Raw genomic sequence first — 27,243 nt, forward strand, 5'->3', positions numbered from 1 at the left:
TCCTTGGGTGCATTGATATGAACATCACCGTGATTAATGATGTCCCTGCGGAAATAAGAGTTACCGTAAGTTGCACGCGGAGGCAGCTCAGGGCAGCGAAGAACACCTCTGCTATTCCTTCATCTATGTGGGGGGAAATTCCTGAATAGGACTTCATCTGTCACTTTCGTTTTTCTTTTGCTGATGGCCAAACCCGTCCCATTTCCCAAACCTTGTTCCTGACTTGGGAGGGACAATAAGAAATATCTCTCAGTGGCCCCCATCACACCCTTTATTTTATTTTTATTTTTGCTTCTCTTGCTCTCTCCCTATAGTAATACATTTGCCCAAAGATGTGTTTGTCGGAACAGCATGGGGCAGAAATACTGACCCACAAACTGAAAAAGCAGTCAGTGTTCCAGCAGAAATACTTCTGAGGCCCCGCTATTCCTCAAGTGTTGCAGCCACTGTGGTTATTAGGCAGCAAGATTTCTTATCTGACAGAGGGAGACGAGAGGGAGGAATGTCCTTTAAACCACAGCTAATAACCAAAGTGTACGGCGTTTTCTTCATAATTCACAAAGTCTGTTACTTGCCTCCGAATCCTGAGGTGTAACTTTCGTTTTATGGCGGCTTCGCCAGTTCATATATTAGCACCGTTAGACCTACCGTTTCATTAATGTTGTTCTGCTGAGTTAACTGCCTGTTTATGCTCTCTCTGTGTGTGCTTGCGCTGATAGGGAGGAGATATAAGCCACCCTCTGATTTATATTTTTCTTTTGTCAATAGCGGGAAGTTTGTGAGAAGCTTCTGACTTTATTTTTTCACGCAAGGTTCCATACTGTGCTATTATTATATATTGCAGCTTCCAAGGAAAAGATGCTTTCTAATTACAGAACGATGGTGGTTCAGTCCCGAGTGGGGAATCTGGTGGTCCCATAGCCATGCCAATGGTCTTTCCACCCACGGCATCTTTTTAGAGACAGGGGAGGCAAATAAAGACTTGATAAACAAATGGTTTGGAAAAGAATCTTAAAGGCTTAAATCCTGAAAATACCTCTTTGTGTAAGGCAGTAGCCGCCTCCCTCAGGTCAATTTCCCGTTGGCTCGGCCAGTTCTTTCCCCTCTCCCAAATACACGTGCCATCAGTGGCGATGGGAAGTCTTGCAGTGAGACTGCCATTACATGCTAAAAACTGGTTCTGGGGATGACCCTTAATTTAGGGAACCTAACCAAACTTCCTTCCTTCCTTCCTTCCTTCCTTCCTTCCTTCCCACCTTCCTTCCTTCCTTCCTTCCTTCCTTCCTTCCTTCCTTCCTTCCTTTATAACTGTTTAAACCAATTCATGAACCAAGAACCTATACATTGACCACCATTAATGAAACATATGTTATAGATCTTTTTCCACATCTTTAATGCTATTTTTGTGACATGACAAATGACATGAGAAAGCTTGGTATACATGTTTGTATAACATTATTCTTGTTTATAAAACCCAGTAAAAGGAAGAAAAGAAAAAGAAAACTTAGGGAACTTAATTTAGGGAAACATGGTTCCTAGTGCATCTGATGTCCTCATTAGGACATCAAGAGCCATGTCGTTTCCCATGATTTCATTACGAGTAAATGTGCTTCTTACAAGACTCTCCCGTCACTAATGCTGCTGTAAGTTTGTGTGGAAAGGGGCAGGAGTGGCAAAGGAGACGAGGTGATCAGTTTGAAGTGCACCCAGAATCAGGCCAGCGGCCAGTGAAATTGGTACGTTACCTGCCCTCTGAAATTAGGATGAAGGAAAGGATATAAGCCTTGATAATGAATAAATTAAAAGAGGAGTTTAGAAAATAAATTTTGCAGATTTAAGAAAGAAAGGGGGGGAGAGATGCATTGCAATTAAAAAAGAAAGAGGTGATCAAAATAATACTAACAAGAGACCACAGTCAGTTCATATTGAAAACACAGTGACCATCAATACATGAATCTTAGATTAAACTTATGACTTGTTGTGGTCACTGCAGACTGGAGGCAGGCAAGTGTTGTCCACATCTTCAGAAACAGGGGAAAAGATAACCCAGGTAACTACCGACCGGTGAGCTTGACATCAATACCAGGGAAGGTCCTGGAACAGAAAAGGACGCACAGCAAAGGATGCTGTGAGTACTAAAACCCAACATAGGTTTCTCAAAATAAGTCCTGCCAGACCAATCTCATTTCTTTTTATGATGGAATTGCAAACTTGGTGGATCAGGGGAATGCTGTGGACATAGTGTATCTTGATTTCGGTAAGGCTTTTGACAAAGTCCCCCAGGATATTCTCGTGTGGAAGCTGGTCAAATGTGGGTTGAACAAGGTAACTGTTAGGTGGATTTGTGGCTGGTTGACTGACCGAACCCAAAGAGTTCTCATGAATGGTTCCCGCATCATCCTGGAAAGAAGTGATTTTTCAAGAGGTGGGCAATCCCATCCAAATCAAGCTGAAATCTGATTATTGGATCAAAAGGCTTATTGACCAAGAGCAGCTTTAGACTTGCCACAACTTAGTTTCAGTTCGTTAAATCACATCCAGTCCATTGCCAATGTTCAGCTGTGGTTCAGGGCCTCCTTGGCATCCCAGGTTTGATATGGAAAAGCAAGGTAGAGCTGCAGATCACACAACAATTTTCATATGGGTTTGATGGCATTATTTTGTTACTTAGAATCAGCAACCCTTCATGGCCTGGGAATGTGATGATCTGGGAATCAAGCTCATTTATGTGGGACTCTGGGTGCTTGCAAGGGGACGCGGGTGGCGCTGTGGGTTAAACCACAGAGCCTAGGACTTGCCAGTCAGAAGGTCGGCGGTTCGAATCCCCGCGACGGGGTGAGCTCCGGTTGCTCGGTCCCTGCTCCTGTCCACCTAGCAGTTCGAAAGCACATCAAAGTGCAAGTAGATAAATAGGTACCGCTCCGGCGGGAAGGTAAACGGCGTTTCCGTGCGCTGCTCTGGTTCGCCAGAAGCGGCTTAGTCATGCTAGCCACATGACCCAGAAGCTGTATGCCGGCTCCCTCGACCAGTAAAGCGAGATGAGCGCCGCAACCCCAGAGTCAGTCACGACTGGACCTAATGGTCAGGGGTCCCTTTACCTTTACCTGGGTGCTTGCAGTTGCTTCTGCTTCATACCTGAGATCCCAGTCATGTTTCTGCTTTTCTCAGCATACAATTCCCTCCCCTTTGCTGTTAACTCAGTTCAGCATCTCTGTTAACCCAAAGGGATACACAAAAGAGGAAGGTCTAAAATGCCCTTGGCTTTCTTGCATGTCTGGATGGAAGTGCTGTTGACTCAAGACAACAAAGCTGAATTGCTGTTAAGTCTTCTATGCTCGATAGAAGATTAAAGGGGTTATTGCCTAAGGATAACTAATGTCCAAAGTGGCAATTCAAGTAGTTTGAGGCAGCTGTGCAATTTGTGCAGACAGTTTTAAGACTGATGCACAAAATCACTTAGCCCGGCCTTAGTTGCTCTTAGAATCATAGAATCATAGAGTTGGAAGAGACCACAAGGGCCATCGAGTCCAACCCCCCAAGCAGGAAACACCATCAGAGCACTCCTGACATATGGTTGTCAAGCCTCTGCTTAAAGACCTCCAAAGAAGGAGACTCCACCACACTCCTTGGCAGCAAATTCCACTGTCGAACAGCTCTTACTGTCAGGAAGTTCTTCCTAATGTTTAGGTGGAATCTTCTTTCTTGTAGTTTGGAACCATTGCTCCGTGTCGGTTTCTCTGGAGCAGCAGAAAACAACCTTTCTCCCTCCTCTATGTGACATCCTTTTATATATTTGAACATCTTAGCACATTTTGAACTCTGTTGTGCCTGTAGACTAGCTGAGTAAAAAAGCAGCGAAAAGACAATGGAAGTGTCTGTTGCAAAGGTACCTTAGAGATGGCATTTCTTAAGTTTGCTCTCCTTAGCACCCTGCTTAATGCCCGGGGTTCTGGTAACCAGCAAGTTTATTTTCCAGTGCTTAGCTCCTGGGAGGCAGAGCTTAGGCCAAGAACAAGTTGAATAACCTTCAGGAAAGCTGTGCTGTCCTTCTGTCGGCCGCTGTCTTTGAAAATTGCCTGCAGAGTTAGTGAGCAGGAACAGTTAAGATTTACAAACAATGATGAAGCTTGTCATGCATCTTTCACCATTCATCATCTGGGTGCCGTGGCTGGGCGGTGAAGTGTTCTTCATAAAAACCAGCTCAGTGTGAAATACACCTCGCTGCAATGTTTACTGCTCTGAAACTCGTCAGAAGCCCTTTATAGTAAATCCAGATTGCGAGGTGACATTACAGTATATCATTGCACAGCACGGCGGGGTTTACACTAGGAATGAGTGCAGTTCACACCAGATGAGATGTCGAAATTGAGTTATGTAGGAATTTGGCTGTTATATGAGGATAGCTTTTGTCTTCTCAAGACTAAAAAGTTAGCTTTATATATATTTAGGTAATATATAATGTGCTTTAGTTTCCATATGTACATAGATGCCAGAGGGCCTGTACACCGTTGTCCTTGCTCAGATGTATCTGTAAGCAGGCATGCGCCTATGGAGTGGTGCGCATGTATCTCTTCTATGTATCTGTATATGTGCATGCATTTTCTTTGGTGCTGTGTTGTGTATTGTGTGCTTATTGGCTTTTCATTATGTGTGTAATTATATATCACATGAAAAGCTACCTGGGGAAGCAGTTGCCTAAGATCACAACTGCAGCTGGCCCCCCAGTGCATAACCTAACATAACTTCATGCCTGGCGAGTCTCTGCTGGTACAATCTCATCTATAAAGAAATGGTTTTTTCCAGTGCAGCAAATCTTGGGATTCAGTCATTTTACTTCAAATGCAAGTGTGTGTTTTTTAGCTCCATTGTTCCCACCCAGACAAAAGCTTTCCGCTGTGTTTGAATGACTTGCCTTTTTTAATAGTCTCAGCTTCCTATTGAACAGGTGGTTAAAATCAAATTGGCTAGTCACATTCCATGATTTGCGCTCTCTCCCTCTCTCTCCCTTCCACATAAAGTATAGAAGTCAGGAAAGCTAAGGTAGATTTTGGACTCTGTCCCAAATTCACCCTCATTATTTAACTAAGTACGGCCTGCCACCATCAGCAAGGACGTGAGTTTATAGGGAAGTAGACTTGGTTCACAATTTCCAAATGTGGGGCTGGCTTTGCATTGTGAATTCCTGGAGGGTTCTTTTCCCAACCACCAGTTCCCAGACTATGAAGGAGTGGTTTTTAAAACGAGCCTGAGAAAGAAGACCGAGGTGTCAGTAGTGGGTGGCATTTTTTCCAGAGCCCCTGCCTGCGGTGGGGTTGGAGAGTTGCTGCTGGACTCTTGTGTTCCCAACTCAGGTTCCAGGGAGATAGCCAAAGAAGATGGGAGGTGGAATAGAAGTTAGAGGGGGGCAGATGCAGGGCAAGCCCTAGGGGAGAGACCCACAATTGCCCCCCTCTCTCATACACACCTGGGAGCTTGTGGTCTCACTCTTCTCCCTGCAAGTGCAGGGGGCCTCATTCTTGCCGCTGCCCTCACTGAGCTCTTTCCATGGTGGTGAGAAGGTCCATCGGGTGGCTCTGTTGAGATGCCTCCTCGCTGGCTCTTTCTGTACCTGGTGGGACTGTGACAGGTAGAAGCATGGAGGAGCCTTGCTGCTCTGACCGCCACCTGCCAGGCAGGTGAGAGAGCAGAGGGGGGTGGCGAAGGTGTAGAGCAGCGGTTCTCAACCTGTGGGTCCCCATATGTTGTTGGACTACAACTCCCATCATCCCTGAGCTCTGGCCTTGCTAGCTAGGGGTGATGGGAGTTGTAGTTCAACAACATCTGGGGACCCACAGGTTGAGAAAGGCTGTTGTAGAGGAACAGTAGGAATTTTGGAGGGAGCAGGGTGTATCTGATGAACCTTCAGTCAAACCATAGCTCTCAGCAAATGCTTAGCAATGCTGATCTATGCTGCTGGGCCTCAAATGTGGGACCCTTGCTAGGCAATGACCCCATGTAGCTACTGTTCTCTTTCTCTAGCCTGCCAAACTGCCGCTGATAGATAAAGAGAGCTGTTGGCATGCAGGTACCAGCACAGGTAAGCCTGTCTAGGGAACCAAGTTGGGTGCAAAATGGCACTGAGCCTTTTTGGGTGACCATGCCCTGTCCAGGTCTTCCATCACTATGTTTTTTTTGCATTCGTTCGAAACCTTTACATACATTCATCAACACAGGGTCAATTTTTTTTTCTTTATTTTTTGCAGTCAGAAGACTAACAAACAAAGCAAACCCCAGATAAAAGTGCACACAAGAATCAGAGAGTCTTAAATAGTGTGTTTTAAATCCCAGGGTTAATTTTAAGGTCCATCACCAGAAAGTTGATGCCAGGCATACGTCCCTGGATAGGGCGTTCCATAGCTGCGTAAAAGCCCTCTTGTGGGGACAAGTCTCCCTTCCGAACAGAGGTGACATCTGGCAAAGGGCATCGGCCCCTTGGCTTAGATCGGTTGGTGTTTCCGTGTGCAGACGCTCAGGCACAGGAGAGTCCCCAGGCCAGAAGAGCATTGACACCCAAGAGATGAAAGCTGAATGAGCGTTCCAAGCCAAAGGGTCCTGGCCTTAGATTACTGCAATGCGTAGGGCGGCCTCTGAAGACGGTTCGGAAACTTCAACTGGTGCAGAATTCAGCGGCCAGGTTGCTCACCGGAGCAAGACGGTCTGAACATACAGTGGTGCCTCGCAAGACGAAAAGAATCCGTTCCGCGAGTCTCTTCGTCTTGCGGTTTTTTTGTCTTGCGAAGCAAGCCCATTAGCGGATTAGCGCTATTAGCGGCTTAGGGGCTTAGCGGATCAGCTGATAAGCGGCTTAGCGGATCAGCTCATAAGCGGCTTAGCGGATCAGCTCATAAGCGGCTTAGCGGATCAGCTGATAAGCGGCTTAGCGGATCAGCTCATAAGCGGCTTAGCTGCTTAGAAAAGGGGGGTGGGAAACCCCGCAGGAACTCGCAAGACATTTTCGTCTTGCGAAGCAAGCCCATAGGAAATTCGTTTTGCGAAGCACCTCCAAAACGGAAAACCCTTTCGTGTAGCGGGTTTTCCGTCTTGCGAGGCATTCGTCTTGCGGGGCACCACTGTATTGCACAAATCCTGGTCCAACTGCACTGGCTACCAATTAGTTTCTGGGCCCAATTCAAAGTGCTGGTTTTGACCTATAAAGCCTTAAACAGCTCAGGACTGCAATACCTCAAGGATCACCTCCTTCCATATGAACCTACCCGGACCCTGAGATCATCTTCCGAGGCCCTCCTTCGTGTGCCCCCTCCTCAAGAGGTGCGGAGGGTGGCAACAGGAGAACGGGGCCTTCTCTGCAGTGGCTCCCCATCTGTGGAATGCTCTCCCCAGGGAAGTTTGCCTGGCACCTTCATTATACATCTTTAGACGCCAGGCAAAAATGTTCCCTTTTAACCAGGCTTTGGCTGACTTATTCTATACGCTTTAAAATGTAGCTCTCTTTTGGGGGGGGGAGGTTATTGGATTATTGTTTTTATTTTATATATTGTGACCTTTTTTGTGAACCACCCTGAGACCTCCGGAATAGGGTGGTATAATAATAATAATAATAATAATAATAATAATAATAATAATAATAATAATAATGGGTTTCTGGATTATGCAGAGGGTCTCTGGGACCAGTCTTGGATTGGCCCTCCATATACGTTTTGCACGCCATATGCATTTTACTGCTGCATTCCTGCATCTACAAGGCCATGCCCCGAGTTTCCATTTCCTTGGCTCCCTGAAGTACGAAAGAGAGAAACACAGCCAAGGAAATGGCTTTTAAAATGCACATTTCGCATCCCACAGTCATTGCCTACCTGTGGATACTTGCTATATGGATATGTTTGTGTGTGGGGTTTTTTTGTACTGTATAGGACTAATCCAGAGACCTTCAGGCCAGTTGGCCCTGCATTTATCCCTCGTGGCAACCCTGGGAAATTGGGGGACCCAGTGTGGAAATCTCCATTTGAGGAAACGTCCTGAAAAGATGAACCAGTAACTGTTGTTCTTCTCTTACAATTCAGGGTTCCAAGCTCCATTGAGAAGGGGGCTGCTTTGGGGCACTGGATGCAAGAGCAACAACAAGGTTTTTCAAACGGAGGCAAACTGGATTATCTGGGAAAGGGAAGAGCGTCTGGTTTGGAAAGCAGATTGTGGCTTCTGCTCCTGCCCATCGAGGAGAATATCACTTGATAATAAGGAGCCTTCAAGGAGTAAAGGTACAGTGGTGCCCCGCAAGACGAATGCCTCGCAAGACGAAAAACTCGCTAGACGAAAGAGTTTTCCGTTTTTTGAGTCGTTCCGCAAGACGAATTTCCCTATGGGCTTGCTTCGCAAGACGAAACGTCTTGTGAGTTTTTTTCCTTTTTCTTAAAGCCGCTAATAGCCGCTAAGCCGCTAAGCCGCTAATAGCCGTGCTTCGCAAGACGAAAAAACCGCTAGACGAAGAGACTCGCGGAACGGATTAATTTCGTCTTGCGAGGCACCACTGTAAAGGGACCCCTGACCATTAGCTTCAGTTGTGGCCGATAGGGATTGTGGAGCTCATCTCGCTTTATTGGCTAAGGGAGCCAGTGTACAGCTTCCGGGTAATGTGGCCAGCATGACTAAGCCGCTTCTGGCGAACCAGAACAGCGCACGGAAACACCGTTTACCTTCCCACTGGTTTATCTACTTGCACTTGACGTGCTTTTGAACTGCTAGGTTGGCAGGAGCAGGGACCGAGCAACGGGAGCTCACCCCGTCGCAGGGATTCGAACCGCCGACCTTCTGATCGGCAAGTCCTAGGCTCTGTGGTTTAACCCACAACGCCACCCGCGTCCCTTCTTCAAGGGATAGAGGATTGTAAAATAGCACAGGAGGCAATTCCCCCAGAAAAGAGGTAAGATGAGGAAGCTGGCCTCACAAATAAGAAGAACCTCCGGCAGCAGGTTCTAACGACTGACCAGCTTGCAGCACCCCCGAGTTGTCAATCACACCGTAATGTTTCTAGAAGCGAAAAGTCAATGCGTTGTTGTTTAATTTGACATGACTCTTGAGCTGTGGAAAAGCATAATCGCTGCAGGGGACAGTTAAGTAACTGTGCTCCATGTCAGCCTGTCTCGCTCCGACTGCCGCACTAAACGCTTTGCTGATGAGCGATAGATTTGGTTAAATACCAGGATAATTGCTGGCTATAGCACCCAGCACTCTTGTAATGCCTTGTAGTACATCAGTTGTAGTTTCCTCTCCGCCTCAGGCGCTGGAGGCTTATTCGCTAAAGAGGGCACTTATTTTCAATTACAATGTTCTCTTTTCCCCTTGTGTTTTTTTTTTTTTTTTTTGAAGAAGCCATTGTTGCTGAGCCAAATGAGCTCTAATAAATTATATTTCTTCTCCCTGTAGACCTGTTGAAGGAGATCAGGCATGCAAATGCCAAAGCTTCTATTTTCTAAAGCTTGTAAGTAATTTTTTTGTGCATGTCGGCTTCACGTACCAGCAATATGCTCATATTACTGAGACAAAGGTTTTCATTTTAAAGACCTGCACATTGCAGCAGGCCTTCAGACTAACTTGCCTAGCTGGTATAAAGCCAAACGCTTAATTCTTCATGCTGTAAGAATGAATTCTATTCATTTTCTTCCTTCTTAGCAAGCCATTGACATTTTTAGGAAAAGGTATATCTGTGCCATGTATGTGAATAGCCTCATATATTTATAATGACACCGTCATCTCAGCTTAGGCTGGAAAGTTAAACGCTAGAATTTCTTTTACAGTTGGTAATGGTCTCCTGGAGCTGAACTGGCTCAGTTTATTTCTGTTGAAATAACTGCTCATGTTAGCTGTGCTCCGATTTTACTAAACATGATTTTGCATTTTGAGGTGGGGCTTAGGCCTCAACTCACGCGTAGGACTGGGCGATATATTGTCCAAAACTGGTTTGAAGCCCATATCGTGATACTGGTTTCATAATTTTTGACCTGGCCACATATTGTGAATCGTGATAAGTATCTGTGCGTGTGCGATGCAGAAATCACAATGTGGGGAAAACAGTGAAGCCAGGCAATTCTCTCTCTCGATTCCTGCAGCCCCTCTTTAAGTCTGCCAGCTCAAATCTCCCCTGCCTCACGCAAGGAGCAGCAAATCACGAGAGCAGGCGCCGGCAAAAATCACAAGGCAGGATTGCATATGCATAGTTCCACCCTTATTTCAGACATCGTAATATATCGCAATGTTTAGTTGGTGGATATATATTACAATGTTGAAAACCAGGTATCGCCCAGCTCTACTGATGTGTGCTGGTGTTTGCAGCAAATATGGTATACCCTCTCAGATACAACAAGTGCCTTGTTTTGTTTTCATTCATGCCAATTGCTCTCAAAGAATGAAAGCCAAACTTTCTTTCTTCGGACCCAAATGAGCAGGTGCCCTGTCTGAGTATCGTACCGCCAGCTAGATTGGCCACTAGGAGGCTAACAGTGTTCGAAACTCCCATTGTTCCAGGCGCATTTTACAACGGGATTTCTCTCTCTTTTTTTAACTTTATTGCAAAACTATTTACATATAACAACACAGACAAAGACAGTACCTCAATGACAACTGAACATTAACTAACAACATCGTCTAACATCACACACACTTTTGACTTCCGATGCACCTCTTTGTTTTTTTCTACATATTCTTTACCTTGACACATTTCCTGTTATATCCGTTACATATCCAGAAAAATTTCTACATTCATAGTTTTCCTTAATATTCAAGATTCAATCTAGACCTGTCATGAGATTTGCGTTTTCACAATATTGTTTTAGATTTTCTTTAAATGTTATCCATTCTTTACACACTTTCTGGTGCCTTAAACTTTGCGACAGGGGATTTCATTAACACGAGCAGTTTCTGAGCTCTGGGCGCAATACTGCACCTAAGATTTCAGATTAAAACTGCAGAGTGGAAGGAAAGGAGGACCTTTCTCTGCCTCCCCACTTCCAGCTACTCTCTGAAGACTGGAGAAGAGACCCTCTTCAGAATATTAGGGGGGGTGGGCAGGGGAAGGACCAGACCATGTGAAAAATGAACATGATATTTTAGCTGCAGTTCATTCATTTTCAGCTTTATATTCTTGTTATAAAAAACATGCCTAGACACTCATTGTTACGCCCATAACCTCGGTTTAAGGTCCCTTGAGCTCCTAGCTTTTCTGTCTCAGTTTCTGACATTGGAGGCTAAGATTCATTACCTCCCAGTAGCCTTTTGCTCCAGAGACATTACTGGCAATAACAGGACCTGTTCCAGTGGATTTTTTCCTGGGCCAAATAGGAATACATGCAATTGTTGGAAAAGAAATCAAGCAATGGTAGAAGTTTACACAGCTAACAGTCGAATTCCTTCATGGAACTAGGCCACCACTGCTAAGGTCTAGAGTACCTTACAATAGGAACAGAAAATCCTAGTTTCGAAGGGTTGGTTTTGAACCAGGGCAAGGCAGACCTTGTTTTTCAGCACTGCTCCCACTTTTGATCTTGAATCTCCTGCGCCCTTGCGACTCCCTGGTGTTTTTGCACCGGCCAATGCGGGTCATTGGGGCATATGCTGTTCAGGTTGGGGGGCAGCTATAGTTTCTCGTCAGTTTGTTGAAGCAATGATTCTTCAACATCACCTTCACTGGACTGGTCATGTTATGCAGATGCCTGATTATCGCTTTCCAAAGCAACTACTCTATTCTGAACTTAAAAATGGAAAGCTGGTGGTCAACAAAAGAGGTTCAAAGACACTCTCAAGGCAAATCTTTAAAAATGTGGTATAAACACCGACAACTGGGAAACACTGGCCTGCAAGCGCTCCAATTGGAGAACAGCCTTTACCAAAGGTGTCATGGGCTTTGAAGACACTCGAACTCAGGACACAAGGGAGAAATGTGCTAGGAGGAAGGCACACTTGGCAAACCCTCACTGTGATCAACTCCCGCCCGGAAACCAATGTCCCCACTGTGGAAGGACGTGTGGATCCAGAAATGGCCTCTACAGTCACATATGGACTCAGTGTTAAAACCGTGTTCATGGAAGACAGTCTTACTCAGCTACAAGAAATTGCCACAGAAAGAAGAAAGAAAGACTTGGCAGATGGTCTTCCATCCCAAAGGACATTTCTGTACAGTGGTACCTCGGGTTAAGTACTTAATTCGTTGCGGGGGTCCATTCTTAACCTGAAACTGTTCTTAACCTGAAGCACCACTTTAGCTAATGGGGCCTCCTGCTGCCGCTGCGCCGCAGGGGGTTGGACTCGATGGCCCTTGTGGTCTCTTCCAACTCTATGATTCTATGATTCTATGAAACACAATTTCTGTTCTCATCCTGAAGCAAAGTTCTTAACCCGAGGTACTATTTCCGGGTTAGCAGAGTCTGTAACCTGAAGCGTATGTAACCCGAGATACCACTGTAGGTCCAAAGCGATCATTGTGTTTTCTGTCCTGATATGGCAAATCCCTATCGATAACATTCCCTCTGTATGACTGCATTATTACGCACTGGGGGGGGGGGGGAAGGAGAGCCAATGTCCTTCCTTTCTTTGGCACGTGGCATAACAAGCGTCAAATCTTGAAAGGCCAAACTACTGCTGTTGACACATCTGGATTTGTAGGCAAGGAACTCTAGGTGAATCTCCTGTTTGCTTTTCCCCAACATGTCAACCTCCCCCTATTTCTTTTTTCTTTCTGTTTTAAACAAGGGAAACAGGAAAAGTATTTGTTTCACATAATAGCTTTCAGGAGATCTATTGTCCAGGGCGGAGAGAATTTAGTCTTTCTTAGCTAATTTTAGTTGTTCCATCACTTAACAGCAAGCTTTCCAGCTGACTACAAATACTGGCATGTACTGGGGAAGGATGATATGAGCTCTGATAGGGCAGATGGAACGGAGCCATCCATTCATCCATCTCTCTTGTTTTGCTAAATGCCAAGAAAGAAATCCAGTTCAAAAGTACACAGCGAATCAGTCAAGTGGCAGGCATTTGAGATAATCCTAATGGTTTTTTAACATTGTTGGTGAGAAGGGGAGATCAGCGGCCAGAGATTCTGTTGTGAAATAATAGGCGTATTCAAGGCAGAACTAGGTGTTCAGATAAGCATGGCGCTACAGCTGAAAATGGCAGCTCAGTATACAGTGATTTTTGTAAAGTGTAGGGAAACAAATGAGCCTTGTCTCGTTGGTTTGCCCGTTGTCACCAGGGTTTTGGGACACAATATAGATGGGGGAGAAAACTTAATATTGGCTGCCATTTTGGACAGCACCAATGTCTTTAAACTGTCCCACCCACCATGGCAGAGGTCTGTGCAGGGTGTGGTGTGTAGAAATTTTGTTCTCCCTTCTGCTTTTCATACTATATCGAGAAGATATGGCCCTGCAAATACATATTTACAATGTTACAAAGTATTGTGACCTGTTGGGGGAAAAAAGAAAATACCTATGAATTTTCCACCATATGACTGGATAAGAAGAAAAAATATATATAATTTATCCCAATATTCAGAATGCTGTAATCAGATGGTCATTCGGAAAATTTGGGGTCTGTGATCCATCAATGTGTTAAATAGATATTTCACCGGGATCACCGTAATGTAGGGTATAGTCAGCAGAGGAATATATTTGGAAAATCCTGGATTTTGATATAATTTATCTCAAATGGCTCACCAGTTTGTGGGTTCTCCGAATTTCTGCCCTACATTCCTGAAGCCCACTGGTGCCCTATGACGGCAGTCCCTTCTCCCTCGCCTCTGCCCCTAATTACAAAATTTGTATCCTACAAAGATAAGCAAAAATAATAAAACCTAAATTTAAAAAGAAAACAATATTTGTGCTAAACCAAAGTATTGACATGGTTTCCCGTTAAATTCTCAAATATTGGTTATTATTAGTGCACTATTGCCCTTGAATATACAATAATATTCCTCGAGTTGGCATTAGAGTGCTTGTAATGAGCGCTCGAATTCATCATGTGAAAGGCTGGGCTGGATGAATCCCAAACCGGAATTAAGATTGCCGGAAGAAATATCAACAACCTCAGATATGCAGATGACACAACCTTGATGGCAGAAAGTGAGGAGGAATTAAAGAACCTTTTAATGAGGGTGAAAGAGGAGAGTGCAAAATATGGTCTGAAGCTCAACATCAAAAAAACGAAGATCATGGCTACTGGGCCCATCACCTCCTGGCAAATAGAAGGGGAAGAAATGGAGGCAGTGGGAGATTTTACTTTATTGGGCTCCATGATCACTGCAGATGGTGACAGCAGTCACGAAATTAAAAGACGCCTGCTCCTTGGGAGAAAGGCGATGGCAAACCTAGACAGCATCTTAAAAAGCAGAGACATCACCTTGCCAACAAAGGTCCGTATAGTTAAAGCCATGGTTTTCCCAGTAGTGATGTATGGAAGTGAGAGCTGGACCATAAAGAAGGCTGATCGCTGAAGAATTGATGCTTTTGAATTATGGTGCTGGAGGAGACTATTGAGAGTCCCATGGACTGCAAGAAGATCAAACGCATCCATTCTTAAGGAAATTAGCCCTGAGTGCTCACTGGAAGGACAGATCGTGAAGCTTAGGCTCCAATACTTTGGCCACCTCATGAGAAGAGAAGACTCCCTGGAAAAGACCCTGATGTTGGGAAAGATTGAGGGCACAAGGAGAAGGGGACGACAGAGGACGAGATGGTTGGACAGTGTTCTCGAAGCTACCAGCATGAGTCTGACCAAACTGCGGGAGGTAGTGGAGGACAGAGGTGCCTGGCGTGCTCCGGTCCATGGGGTCACGAAGAGTCGGACACGACTAAACGACTAAACAACAACAATGAGCGCTCACACCTTCATTTGTGGGCGCCCTTTGTGGGATTGTGAGCAGCACCTTTGCCATCTAGGGTGGCAGTTTGAGGCCTTGGGCGGAATCCTTTAGTCTGTCTTCCCTAAATGATAACGTAATTTTGAGTTACGAACGCCACATGCGCAGAAGCGCGTTATCACGCCATGCACAGAAGCGGCACCTCCAGACATGGACTTTTCGGGGTAAGTACAGACCCCCGGGACAAATTAAGTTCACATCCAGAGGGTCCACTGTACCTTCCATTTGCCATCCCGGCCTGACCTTTTTCCATCAAAACAGACAAAATAGATATACGCACTCCTTTGTTTTATTGAGAAATCAACCGGATCTGCTTCTATTAATCAAGAAGCCCTTCCTGAAATAGGTAACGCTCCGGGGAGAATGTGATGGACTCCCTTTGTCTTTTACATATTTGCACTTCCAAACTGGACCTGGCTTCCATCTGCTCCTTACATATCTGCATTCAGAAAACCAACCTTAATCTGTGTCCTCACCGCTAGGCTTTTCATTTGGAAAAGCCTTCGCCACATTTTATAGACCATCTTTTGGGCATGTCGGTGCTCTGTTTTGATTCCAGTGCCAGCCTATACTTGTCTACTTGGAAGTAAGCCCCATTGATGGCAGTGGCGGCACTTACTCCTAGATAAGTGGCAATAGGATTGCCGCCTTAATGTAGAAACGAGCCTTCGGATCCAGATGCCAAGCGAGTCTGCAGAATGGATGTGCCTTCTATTTCCTTCCCTGAATAAGAAGGTGAAAGAGCTTTAATAAATGGTCTGTAACACTTGAGAGCTTAAATCTTTAAAAAATTGCTTCTTATTAAGAGTCTAATGGTTTTTAAATGTAAACACAAAGAACATTTGCCTTCCAAGCATGACTATCCTAGTGGTTTCTCACATCAGTAGAAGCATATTACGCTTTCCAGGCCATTGACTTACAGAAGATCACTCAAGTCTAGGCAGTTCTTTGTATGGCATCTCAGTTCATTGATGACTTTTATTTTGGAGGTTATGTGTTTTGTTTTGTTTTTGCATTTTGGCCAAAATGTAACCAATATCATACAAGGAAGGAAGGGGAAAATACACAAGTTCCAAACTAAATACTAATTATTAGCTGCTAAGTTGCATGTGCCCAGGTAAACATGCAAATATTTATTTTGTAGTAAGACTGAGACAACAGTACAAGGCTTGGCACATTCCTGGGAGATCGGTATTCATAACTCGGTCCACCAGTTGTGGACTAAACCGGGTGGATTAGCGGGGCAATGCTTGATTTTCTTATTTTTCCATGAAACGAGAAAACAATAATGACTACTTTGAGTTGGGAGAAATGAGAATGAGATGGAACCAGCCTATGTGTTGTGGCAGGGCCGCCTTTTGGGTGGTTTTGAGGAAGAGCCCTGCTCCACGCTTCAGCTGCTCATGCCTCGAATGCCTAAATCTCTTACAGCTTCCATCAGTTTTCCAGATGTCACAAAGGTGAGGAACAAAGGACATCTCCGAACGAGCGGTGCTCTCTCATAAGGCGACCAGAAACAAAGGAAAACAGGGCTTTTGTACCTTAGTAACTGAGTGGAAGGGGCAATTTGGGGAGATGCAGCTTGTCATACAGAGAAGAGTAAAGGTCCATCTGCTGGAATTAGGGTTGCCATCCACCCCTAGAAATACGGGAGTGTGTGTGTTTGTGTGTCCCTTGTCTTTGGACTTCAACCAGGACAACTTTCCCCCCCGTATTCAAGCTCATCCTCAAGGGCGTGTGTGTAAAAGAGCTCCCATAATCCCTTGCCATCGGCCATGTTGGCTGGGAGTGATGAAAGTTGGAGTCTAGCAAGGTCTGGAGGGCCATGTCTGCATCCCTTCTTTAGGGTTTGTGCATGGTGTAAAATCTGAAGAGTCGGTTCAGTGGCGACTGATGAGGCCAGAGGTTGGTGGTCTGGAAACCACAGGTCTTGCCACTGGCAGGAGTAATGGATTGACCACGCTGATGCATTTGTACCATCCCAATCTTGCCCCTCCCGGCAGAGGCATGGGCAACACAGGAGATCAAGTGAGCACCTTAAAAAGATGGCACAAGTCTCTTCTACTGGCTGCCTTTGGGCTCAGCAAATAAATTTGAGATTTCTCTCCATAGTTATCTAAACTGAAGAAAGGGAGGGATCTCCCAATTGTGGCCCCTCCAGGGCTCAAAGCATTGGGGGACGGACCTGTTTTCTTATCGTGAATCAGAAGGAAACTGTGTGGATGGGAGTCGCCAACGGAGGCAAGGACCTTCCCTTCCTCTGGGACAGACTACGAGGAATCTCTCATTTGGAACAGTTTCCTTGCATCGTTTGCACTTGACCGTTGCCACTGAAATCGGTGGACATCACAGGGGCTTGCTCTGAGAATAAAAACAGCTTTCAACGCTTAGAAAATACTGTATTTTCTACAATGGGAACTTTGCCTGTTTTTCCGATCGTTGCCGGGTCGAGTTTCAACCAGTTGCAGTGCAGAAGTCTCTGCCTGAAAACAGAATTTGGGTCATTACCGCCTTTCCTTACAAATTCATTCCTGATTCTGTCAGGTTGACCACATCTTTTTAAGCAACTTTGTGCAATCTGGCCGCTGTCAGTCAATGGAGTCAACGGGAGGTGAATTGTTCCACGTTACCTTTTTAAAGGATCTTAGCTCAGTGTTGGCCCCCCACTAAACGATAAGTATTCAGAGTGGAATAAGTCCTGATGGTTAACGCATTAAGGGCTCTCAGACAGCCTCTCCTGTGATTTAGCTTTTTCCAAAGGACTGGCAGTGCACTTGTCTAGCGATGCATTTTGCTAATTACACCATAGATTTCCCCGTTGATGAATAAGTGCTGAATTAACACAGGAGCTTTAATGTTTCGCTTTCCCTATTATTGTTGTACAAGGAGCCGTGCGGCAGATGCCGGCAGTTAGTTACACAAACATTAGTCTTAACGATTGGCCATTTGGATTTGGTGACAAACAGCAGCCTGGTGGAAATCTGAGCCTCAAACCAATCAGGAAGTTAATGAGGAGAGAAATTACCACGGCAGCTTCCCCTTAATTACATCCACGCCAGGCGGGAAAGGAGTGCAGTTGCGTGGATCTTGACTCATCAAAGGTGAGCAAGGTCAGAGACCCCTTTGCTTTGCTTTTTGTATCTAGTGGAGATGGAAATGTTGCCAGTATTTCTCGCACTGTTTTAGTTTTCAAATTCTTCCAATATTTCATATCAATCTGTTTTTATTTTTCATTTTTCCGGAGACGGGACACTTGTGGTTTCGTTCCTGCTTGCTTTTCTTTTTCCTTGCCCTCTGCTTGACAGCAGATCTACACCAGTTTTTGTCTGCTTCATATGTCATCACAGCAGCAAGATTCCTGTTTGATAATACTGTGGTACCTCAGGTTAAGTACTTAATTTGTTCCGGAGGTCCGTTCTTAACCTGAAACTGTTCTTAACCTGAAGTACCACTTTAGCTAATGGGGCCTCCTGCTGCACGATTTCTGTTTTCATCCTGAAGCAAAGTTGTTAACCCGAGGTAATATTTCTGGGTTAGCGGAGTCTGTAACCTGAAGCGTATGTAACCCGAGGTACCACTGTAGCAATAATTTTATTATTGATACCCCACCCACCTGACTGGGTTTCCCCAGCCACTCAGGGCGGCTTCCAGCACATATAAAAAGCGTAATAAAACTTCAAACATTAAAACCTTCTCGACACAGGGCTGCCTTCAGATGTCTTCTAAAAGTTGTGTAGTTCTTCATCTCCTTGACATCTGGTGAGAGGGTGTTCTACGCTGCCCCAGCCCAGAACATTTTCCTGCCTGAAGCATAACCCAAATGGCACCCACTCCCTAGGGCAAACACTTGAAAAAGTCCTGCTGCAGCATTCATACGCTTAATTCCTGCTTCCCTTCCTTTCCCTGACCATTGCACGCCCCTTCTCATGGTGCCGCCTGAAGCAGGTTGCTCCACATTGCCACATGGGAGGGCCGGCTCTGGACTCCTCTATTTCTTTGCCCTGCACCCTTTTCATGTCAAGATGGGCAGCCACTGACACACGTCAATGTCTCCACGCATTTCCTTGGTCATTCCAACCATGATGGGAGTGGCAGAAATAATAATAAAATTTATTTATACTCCGCCCTCCCCAGCCGAGACCAAGCTCAGGGCGGCTAACAACCAACATAAAAACAAATTGATTGAAATACAACTTAAAAACAAGATTAAAATACAACATTAAAACATTAAAATGCAACCTCCACTAATGCAGGAGTTTTGATGCCTGTTCATGTTTTCCATAGGGGAGTTGTTAGTTGGTGGAGAGGAGGAGAGTGGCTGGATCAGGCTCTGCCGCTCATAGCTGTCAACTTTTCCCTTTTCTTGCAAGGAATCCTATTCGGAATAAGGGAATTTCCCTTAAAAAGGGGAAACGTTGACAGCTATACTGCCACTGTCTCGGCCTCCCTGCTTCCCTCACCATCTTCTTTCTCCACAGGACTGTTGGCCTCCGTTAGCACCTGCCAGAAAACTTTTAATTGTGTTTGGATACCGATTTTATTATTGTCCCTGAAGTTTATTGCTCTAAGGCGATGTTGGTTTTATCATCCTTCTGCCGCTTACGAGAAGTTGTTCAAGTATTTCCACTTTCTTCTGTTGGATAGCTTATGTCAATGTTACTTTTCTGCAACATGCCTTCTAAATGACTTGCAATGTTTTGTTTTGCTAAAAGCAACAGGGTAGGAATAATCAGAATAAATAAATAATCATAATTGAACATTTTTTTCCTCATTCTGTTTATATGGGTGGGAAGAACCTCTTTAATTGAATCACGCTTTATATATATTCAAATACATCCTGTTAATAATAATAATTATTATTATTATTTATATTTATACTCCCCCCTCCCTGGCTAAAACCGGGCTCAGAGCAGCTAACATCAAATGTATAACACATTAACATAAAATCAGGCAATCAATTAAAATACATCCTAAAATCAGATCAGGAAGTTGAATTGAGGTTGGGTTGGGGTTTTTTTTAATGCTTTGCACAATTCACAACCTACTCCTTGTCCTCATGCCTTCTTAAGGAGAGGTCGGGCTGGCAGTTATTACTATTAATATTTTGTTGTTGTTTAGTCGTTTAGTCGTGTCCGACGCTTCGTGACCCCATGGACCAGAGCACGCCAGGGACCTCTGTCCTCCATTGCCTCCCGCAGTTTGGTCAAACTCATGCTGGTAGCTTCAAGAACACTATCCAACCATCTCATCCTCTGTCGTCCCCTTCTCCTTGTGCCCTCAATCTTTCCCAACATCAGGGTCTTTTCAGGGAGTTTTCTCATGAGGTGGCCAAAGTACTGGAGCCTCAGCTTCAGGATCTGTCCTTCCAGTGAGCACTCAGGGCTGATTTCCTTCAGAATGGATAGGTTTGATCTTCTTGCAGTCCATGGGACTCTCAAGAGTCTCCTCCAGCACCATAATTCAAAAGCATCAATTCTTCGGCGATCAGCCTTCTTTATGGTCCAGCTCTCACTTCCATACATCACTACTGGGAAAACCATAGCTTTTACTATACGGACCTTTGTTGGCAAGGTGATGTCTCTACTTTTTAAGGTGCTGTCTAGGTTTGACTAGTTAAATTTGTATACTGCCCTATATCCACAGGTCTCAGTTGCTAAGTGAGAGTCAACTTGTTTATTTTCTGATGGAAATTTTGTGATTATAATAGTTACAGGGCAAGCAGAAACCTTGTTCAACCTTCAGGTGCCGTGCTGTGAACAGCTTCATCTTCCTATCATGCAACTGTTAAAAGTCAGAGGAGCGCTGCTGACAGCAGACAGACAGCTGACAGCAGGGGCAGACTTTGGTATTTCATCAATGCACAAATGTGGTGCCCCCGCCTCTTGCCCTCTGTTCTGCCCATGTCGTGCCATCGTTGCCACGCCCTGTAGTGTCACCTAGGCTCAGTGCCCAGAGTGGTGGAACCGGTCACGCACTTCTGACTCTGCCCTTATCCTATTCATCATTGTCTGTGGATAATAATACAGTGATACCTTAGGTACCTAAGGGATGCAGGTAAAGCTGTGGGTTAAACCACAGAGCCTAGCACTTGCCGATCAGAAGGTCGGCGGTTCGAATCCCCGCGACAGGATGAACTCCCTTTGTTCGGTCCCTGCTCCTGCCAACCTAGCAGTTCAAAAGCACACCAAAGTGCAAGTAGATAAATAGGTACTGCTCCAGCGGGAAGGTAAACGGCGTTTCCGTGCGCTGCTCTGGTTTGCCAGAAGCGGCTTAGTCATGCTGGCCACATGACCAGAGCCAGTCATGACAGGACCTAATGGTCAGGGGTCCCTTTACCTTTACCTTAGGTTACATACGCTTCAGGTTACAGACTCCGCTAACCGAGAAATAGTGCTTCAGGTTAAGAACGGACCTCCAGAATGAATTAAGTACTTTACCCGAGGTACCACTGTAATAATAATAATAAATTTTATTTATACCCTGCCCTCCCCAGCCAAGACTCGGCTCAGGGCGGCTAACACCAAATATAAAAACAATTGATTGAAATACAACTTTAAAAAACAAGATTAAAATACAACATTAAGTGGCGTAAGGAGGAGCGGAGTGGCCGAGGTGGCAGACTGGGAAACGGTCAGACCAATATTTATGTATGCAACTACGGCGGAAAGGTTATTGATTGCCAAAAATTGGAAAAGGCCCCTCCTCCATGCAGAGGAGGCGTATTTGGCTGCCTGCTCCTGATTGCTTCTGCTGCCGTGGCCAAGCCTCCCAGCCGACCAATAGGGCTGGCTGGTGGGCGGGGCTAAATGCGTTTAAACAGCCGCGGCAGCGCTCAGCTCCCAATCTGTTCCTGCTTTCTTCGGATCTCCCACCCTCCCTCCCTCTTAGGTCATTTTTTTTTTTTTTTTTTGCATATCGACCTTGCTATGAACTTCATTTTGTTGCCTTGGTTGCCCAAGGGGCCTGGTAGGACTTTTTTTTATCCATTTGGCAAATTGGCCCCAGCCTCTTGGTTTTTTCGCCTACCTCGTAGCAGTTCGTCACAACTTTCTGGCGTTGGCGGTTAGGCATTGGAATATGTGTTCTGTGTTGGAGGATTGGGTAACCGCCATCATCTACCCCTCCTCTTTTGGGTATTCCGTTAAAGGAATCCGGCGGTCGTGGATCCTGTCCGATGCCCTGCTGGTGGCTAGGGCCATGGCACGACCCCCGGTGACGTCATGGGGGAGGTTCCAGTTGTATTTGCATCAACAAGCTCCTCTCATTGGTTGTTAACCCTGATATGACTCCTGTGGAGTCTGGTATTGCTGTTTCATCCAATGCCTAAGCCAATACCACTCACATGCTGTAACCAATAAAAGTTGTGGCCTAATTTTGCCCATTAACCTAAAATAATGTGTCTGTGTGTCTTATTATAATCCTACGCGGGTGGAGGGTCCTTGACTCACAAGCAGCAGCATCCCAACTGAAACAGACAGATTATCTAAAATGATGGAATACTTCCATCTTGCTGAACTAACAGGGAGGATAAGAGGAGGTCTGGTACAAAAAGTGAATAAGGAGTGGGCTATCTTTAAGGAATACATCAAAAATTATGTGGGAAAAGTAGAATTTCTGACAGATACTGAGTGAATCCAGAAAATGATTATAGTGAAAGGAGAGGAAAGTTAAGATAAAAGAAATTAACGAAATAATGAAATGCATTTAAGCTAGTTGGAAAAATAAAGTAGCGTAACAAGAACGGCTGGAAGGGTGTCCGTGTGGGGTAGGTGCGTAGGTATGTTGATATGTATAGTATAGGTAGGTATTATATAGAGTAATGTAGGTATGTTTTATGTTATGAAAATAAGGTAGTGTGTTGTGTACGTGTATTGTGTAAATGTATATGTTTTATATGTTAATAATAATAATAATTTTTTAAAAACTGCGCTTTCGTGGCAGTTGGTGGGGGCCCCATCAGGGAATCTGCACCGTAATTTCACAGGGATGATTAAGGAGGGAAGGAGGCGGGCTTCTTCTAGCCACGTTTTCATTTATTCCGTAGAATGGTTCTCTTTTTTAAAAAACAAACAACAACAGTGGGTTCCAAAAAAAGGTGTTGTTTTGTATAGCACTAAAATTTTTAGGGTCCCCTCCCCAATTAAAAATGGTACTTCATCCAGTCACACAGCAAACAGTAATTAATGTTGTGAGCTGCCTTGAGATCTACATAAATGAATAAAAATTAATAATGGATAGATTAGTCTAGAACAGGGGTGTCCAACCGGTGAACCGCGATCAACTGGTTGATCCCCACGAGGTTTGGGTTGATCGCGGGCTCTTTTTCGTTTCAGGGGGCAGAGGATCCAGCCCCACCCCCTCGCCCCGTCCTCCATTCGCACATGATCGCTTGAACGGAAGACGTAGTACCTTTCCCCCTAAAGACAGCTTTACATTTTTTGAACTGCCCCTCTAAAAAATATTTTTGACTTGTACCCCCCCCCAAAAAAAAAGATCAACAACTCTGACTTTCCCCCCTAAAAAAAGGTCAACAACTTTGACCTGAACGTTGCCTGATGACATCTAGTCTACTCTAACATGTCAGTTTCTGTTTGGGTGAGGGGGGGGGGTGTGTGGGAAAGTTCAGAGTGGCAGGAGAGGATATATTGTTTACTAATATCCTTCCTAACTTGCACTAGCAAGTTCCTTTACTTAGCAGAGTTACAATCCCCTTTTAAATGCACAGCAGATGGCTGGTTTCAGGCTCGTGCGAGCTTCTCACTATTATACAATCCAGTCTGTCTCAGATTGAATTGTACGTTCCTGGTAAGTTCCCTTGAATCCCTCTTAAAAGAATAAAGACTCCACAATCTTACTCAAAGTCAATAAAAGACGTTTACTTACATCAGTTCACAGTTGGATTCCTGAAGGCAGACTTAGTTACAAATATGTATATGTGGATCTACTCCATATAGGGGAATAATCTCAGTGCTTCTGCTAGCTGAGAAGATAGCAGAGCAGTCCCAGCTAAAAGCTGGTCAAACAAAGAAGGAGGTAAAAAAGAAGGAAGGGTGCTGCGTGACTCGTCCTTTTGTTACCTGGACAGGTAAGGTCACGCCCACCTTCTATCACATGCAAAAGGAAGGATGCTCCAGCCCGGAGGAACAGGAAGTTTCAACTGGCTGGATCAAACATTCCCCTGCATGTCTTCTCTAGCATTACAAGGAATGTTGTACTTGACTGCTTCTCATGGATCACATCCCACAGGATGAGCATGGCAGCAGTCACTTGCAGACATGTGCATGTGACGACAGATGAGATACATGGATGGGAACCCGCCTAGGAAAGGACGGCGGCTCATCACTCCATGACTTTGGGTGTATTCGTGTAGACGGTCACTGATCTAGATCGCTTAACTATGTGTTCCCTTTTTTCTCCCTCCCCTTTATTCGTTGCTTCCTCAGTATTTTCACCACCCAGTAGTCAAGATTCTGGCTTGGTTTCCCTTTCCAGCAGCTCTCCCATCAGCAACGAAAGCACCAAAGCTGTGTTGGAGTGCGAGTCGACCTCCGATTCTGGGACCTTCACTGTTCATTCTGTCATGGAAGACGGTGAATGAGCAGCCCTGAAGAAGCTCCTCCTTGGACGTCTTGGGAAAGTGCCTTCTTGTTGAGATGTGTTTGGTTTGTGATGATTGATGCCGATGTAACCGTTGAGAAAACGTTGAGTTTATTCCCTTTGTATTGTTCCGCACAATGTGATTTGCAACCTCTTAGTTTAAGGACGCAAGTCTTTCCCATTAGGGGGGCCCTGGGAGTTCCTTGGGGTTAATCCTAGTATAAAAAAGATAATACTTTGCAGATAAACTGTGATCAAAGTTAAGTGAATGGCTAAGCTACTTATATAAGCAAGATTTCTACAGCGCACAAGAGTTAGTTCTTCAACAAAGACAAAATAAAATTGTAAAAAGGGCTTTCAGTATGATGAAGATTTTAAGAAATTGGCATAAAGGTTGATAATTCTCTTATCACAAAATAATTCTTTCAGCTTTTGTTTTTTAATGACAGTAAAACAGAATGTGCGAGTCAGAGTAATGTTCTAGGATTTACAAACCCCTTCATAAATGCTGCTTTCTATCTATTTGTAGGCTGCAAAAGTAGGGGGGCGGAGTTTAAGTAAGAATAATACTTTCAACAAAAATCTGGTGAGTTACCTTCATGGTTGGATGTTTTTATGAAAGATGCTAGATTTTGGCTAGGCATTTATTCTGCTAACAGCATAAAATTAACATAAATTTAGTACTTTCTAAGTTAACCTGTTTGCTACAATCTTGGCTTAAAGCATTTAAAAGTTACTACAGATTTTCGGTATTTGTTAAAAATTGCTTAGCATGTACTTTTTCTTGGGTTACAGAAGCCAAGCTGAAATGAAACTAGTCTTTAAAAAATTCATTGTTCTCTGTAGTTGCAGCGGTACCTGAAATAAAAACGTTATTGATGACCAAATTTTCTTGTGTATAGTTGGCAAGCTGTATTAAACAGGAAAAAAAGAAATTACTTGTATTTTCTTCACTCTGTGCTTTGAAAACATCTATTTGATTTCACCCCCATCTGTTGTAATCAATAACCTGACCATCTTGTTTTTTATTAAATGCACTTACTCTTAATTTCATCCACCAGTGGTTTTAGAGAGAATAATGTCGAGTTACCTATATGGGTTTGACATTATAAATCACTTCTCGGGGTTGGATTGTATAGCGGTATCGATTGATCCTGATATATCACAGAAATTTACTGTCACTTCTGTTTTCAATTAAAGATACAATCAGTCAGATAATGACTTAATTGGATTTTACAGAAGATTGAGTTTTATTGCCCAGTGCTTTACGAGTTTAGTTAAGGAAGATCATTTTATCACACTTGTCAGCCCAGCAGCCACTGCAGTCGGGTGCCCTTCTGCCGCAGCTCCCTGCTGTTGCCATTGTGACAGAAGAACAGGGGGAGCAGAGGGCAGGTAAAGAAAAATATCAGCTTGGAGATGCTGGACTGTGTCGTAAAAGAGGCTGCTGCTGCAGCAGCAGCAGCCGGGAGAGGGAATCCGTGCCACGTCCAACGCCCCCGCCCCGTGTTGTGATTTCTAAATAGTTGTTGAGATATAATGCCATAATTATTGGGGAAGCTTGCAGCTTGCCCCTGCCACCAACATAGGTAGCAAGACAAAGGATATTTTGGAAATGTGTGTTTTCTACACTGCGACTCTGACGCTCTAATGTCAGTGAGCAACGGGAATGGGAATTTAACCGCACAGACACAGTCTCCGCACAATACTGGCCAGGCTGAGCTCTTTTATCTTTGCAATGCTTCCCATGTTTAACTGAGATTACGTGTTGGATCCTTCATTTGCTTCAAGGGCTTCTTGCTGAAGTCTTGGGAGGGTGGTCTTTTTTGTGGTGGGGGGTGGGAAATTTTTGTGTGTGTGTTCATGCACACACATGCAACATACCTTCACTTGCAAGCAAATCTGTGTGGACCGTAGCCCTTTCCAATAATCTATCTTTGTGTCTTGAGGCTATTTTGGTGTTTCTCCCCGCCCTATCACAAAAGAGAATCTGCAGTATATTGAAGGAAGAAGCTGAATGAGGTTTTTGCAGTAAGCAAAACACCAGGTTTTATATAAATTCCAGACTCGCATCAGCATGAAAATGTGTCCAATTTAGGCCACAAAAACATTTCCCCTTAATCCATTCTGTTAAAATAGTCCTTTATGTGTGTTACCACAGCTTCTCGTCTGCAATCCGTACAAGTAGAAAGATTTGATTGAATTTGTTCCTATTTTTATAAACTACATTATTACCCATTCTGTTTCTCTGGGGCGAAAGGCAAACTGCCTTCACATCATTTAACCTAGCCATTGCCAGCGAAGTAGGTAATTAGACTCCCATTGCACAAATGGAGAACTGAGGCTAACAGCTATTGCCATTCAAGGCAACTTATTTAATACATTTATATGACGCTTAATCACTAGCCTTTCAAAGCAGTGTACATAAAAATAAGCCATGCAGAGGATAAAACAATAAAAATCCATCATAAAACCAAACACTACCTTAAAGTACCTGCTGGAATAAGCATAGCCAAGCGAGTGGGTTTATTTTGTAAATGTATATACTGCTTTTCTGTGGAAAGCAGTGTATGGTAAAAACAGCATTTTAAAAAACCAGCAAGAGAGAAAGAAAGAAGCAGGGAAATAAGTTGAGTAACATTGTACCTGGATGTGCAAGATTATTAGAGCAGGTCAAGATGACACTATCTAAATCTTAAATCTAAATGCGATACACCTCACTAACCTCATATAAACAGGTGAGA

At 44.4% G+C, this 27,243-nt stretch overlaps 1 protein-coding gene and 1 long non-coding RNA gene across 2 annotated transcripts in view; one reads left to right on the forward strand and one right to left on the reverse strand.

Moving 5' to 3' along the window:
- The window catches only part of LOC307206632, a 218,908-nt gene extending 194,572 nt beyond the window's left edge, over positions 1 to 24,336 (reverse strand). Inside the window, exon 1 of the long non-coding RNA XR_013834438.1 lies at positions 23,556 to 24,336. This is a non-coding gene — a long non-coding RNA (uncharacterized lncRNA). The remainder of the gene's footprint in view (positions 1 to 23,555) is intronic.
- Positions 1 to 25,434, forward strand: part of DMRT1 (doublesex and mab-3 related transcription factor 1) — a 60,167-nt gene extending 34,733 nt beyond the window's left edge. Inside the window, exon 5 of the mRNA XM_079959672.1 lies at positions 24,346 to 25,434. Within this exon, the coding sequence (XP_079815798.1) occupies positions 24,346 to 24,500 (155 nt within the window). The 3' untranslated portion in view covers positions 24,501 to 25,434. The remainder of the gene's footprint in view (positions 1 to 24,345) is intronic.
- The last annotated feature ends 1,809 nt before the right edge of the window (positions 25,435 to 27,243 follow it).

This window comes from Podarcis cretensis, assembly GCF_951804945.1.
Source record: "Podarcis cretensis genome assembly, chromosome: 17".
In the NCBI taxonomy this organism is placed as follows: domain Eukaryota; kingdom Metazoa; phylum Chordata; class Lepidosauria; order Squamata; family Lacertidae; genus Podarcis; species Podarcis cretensis.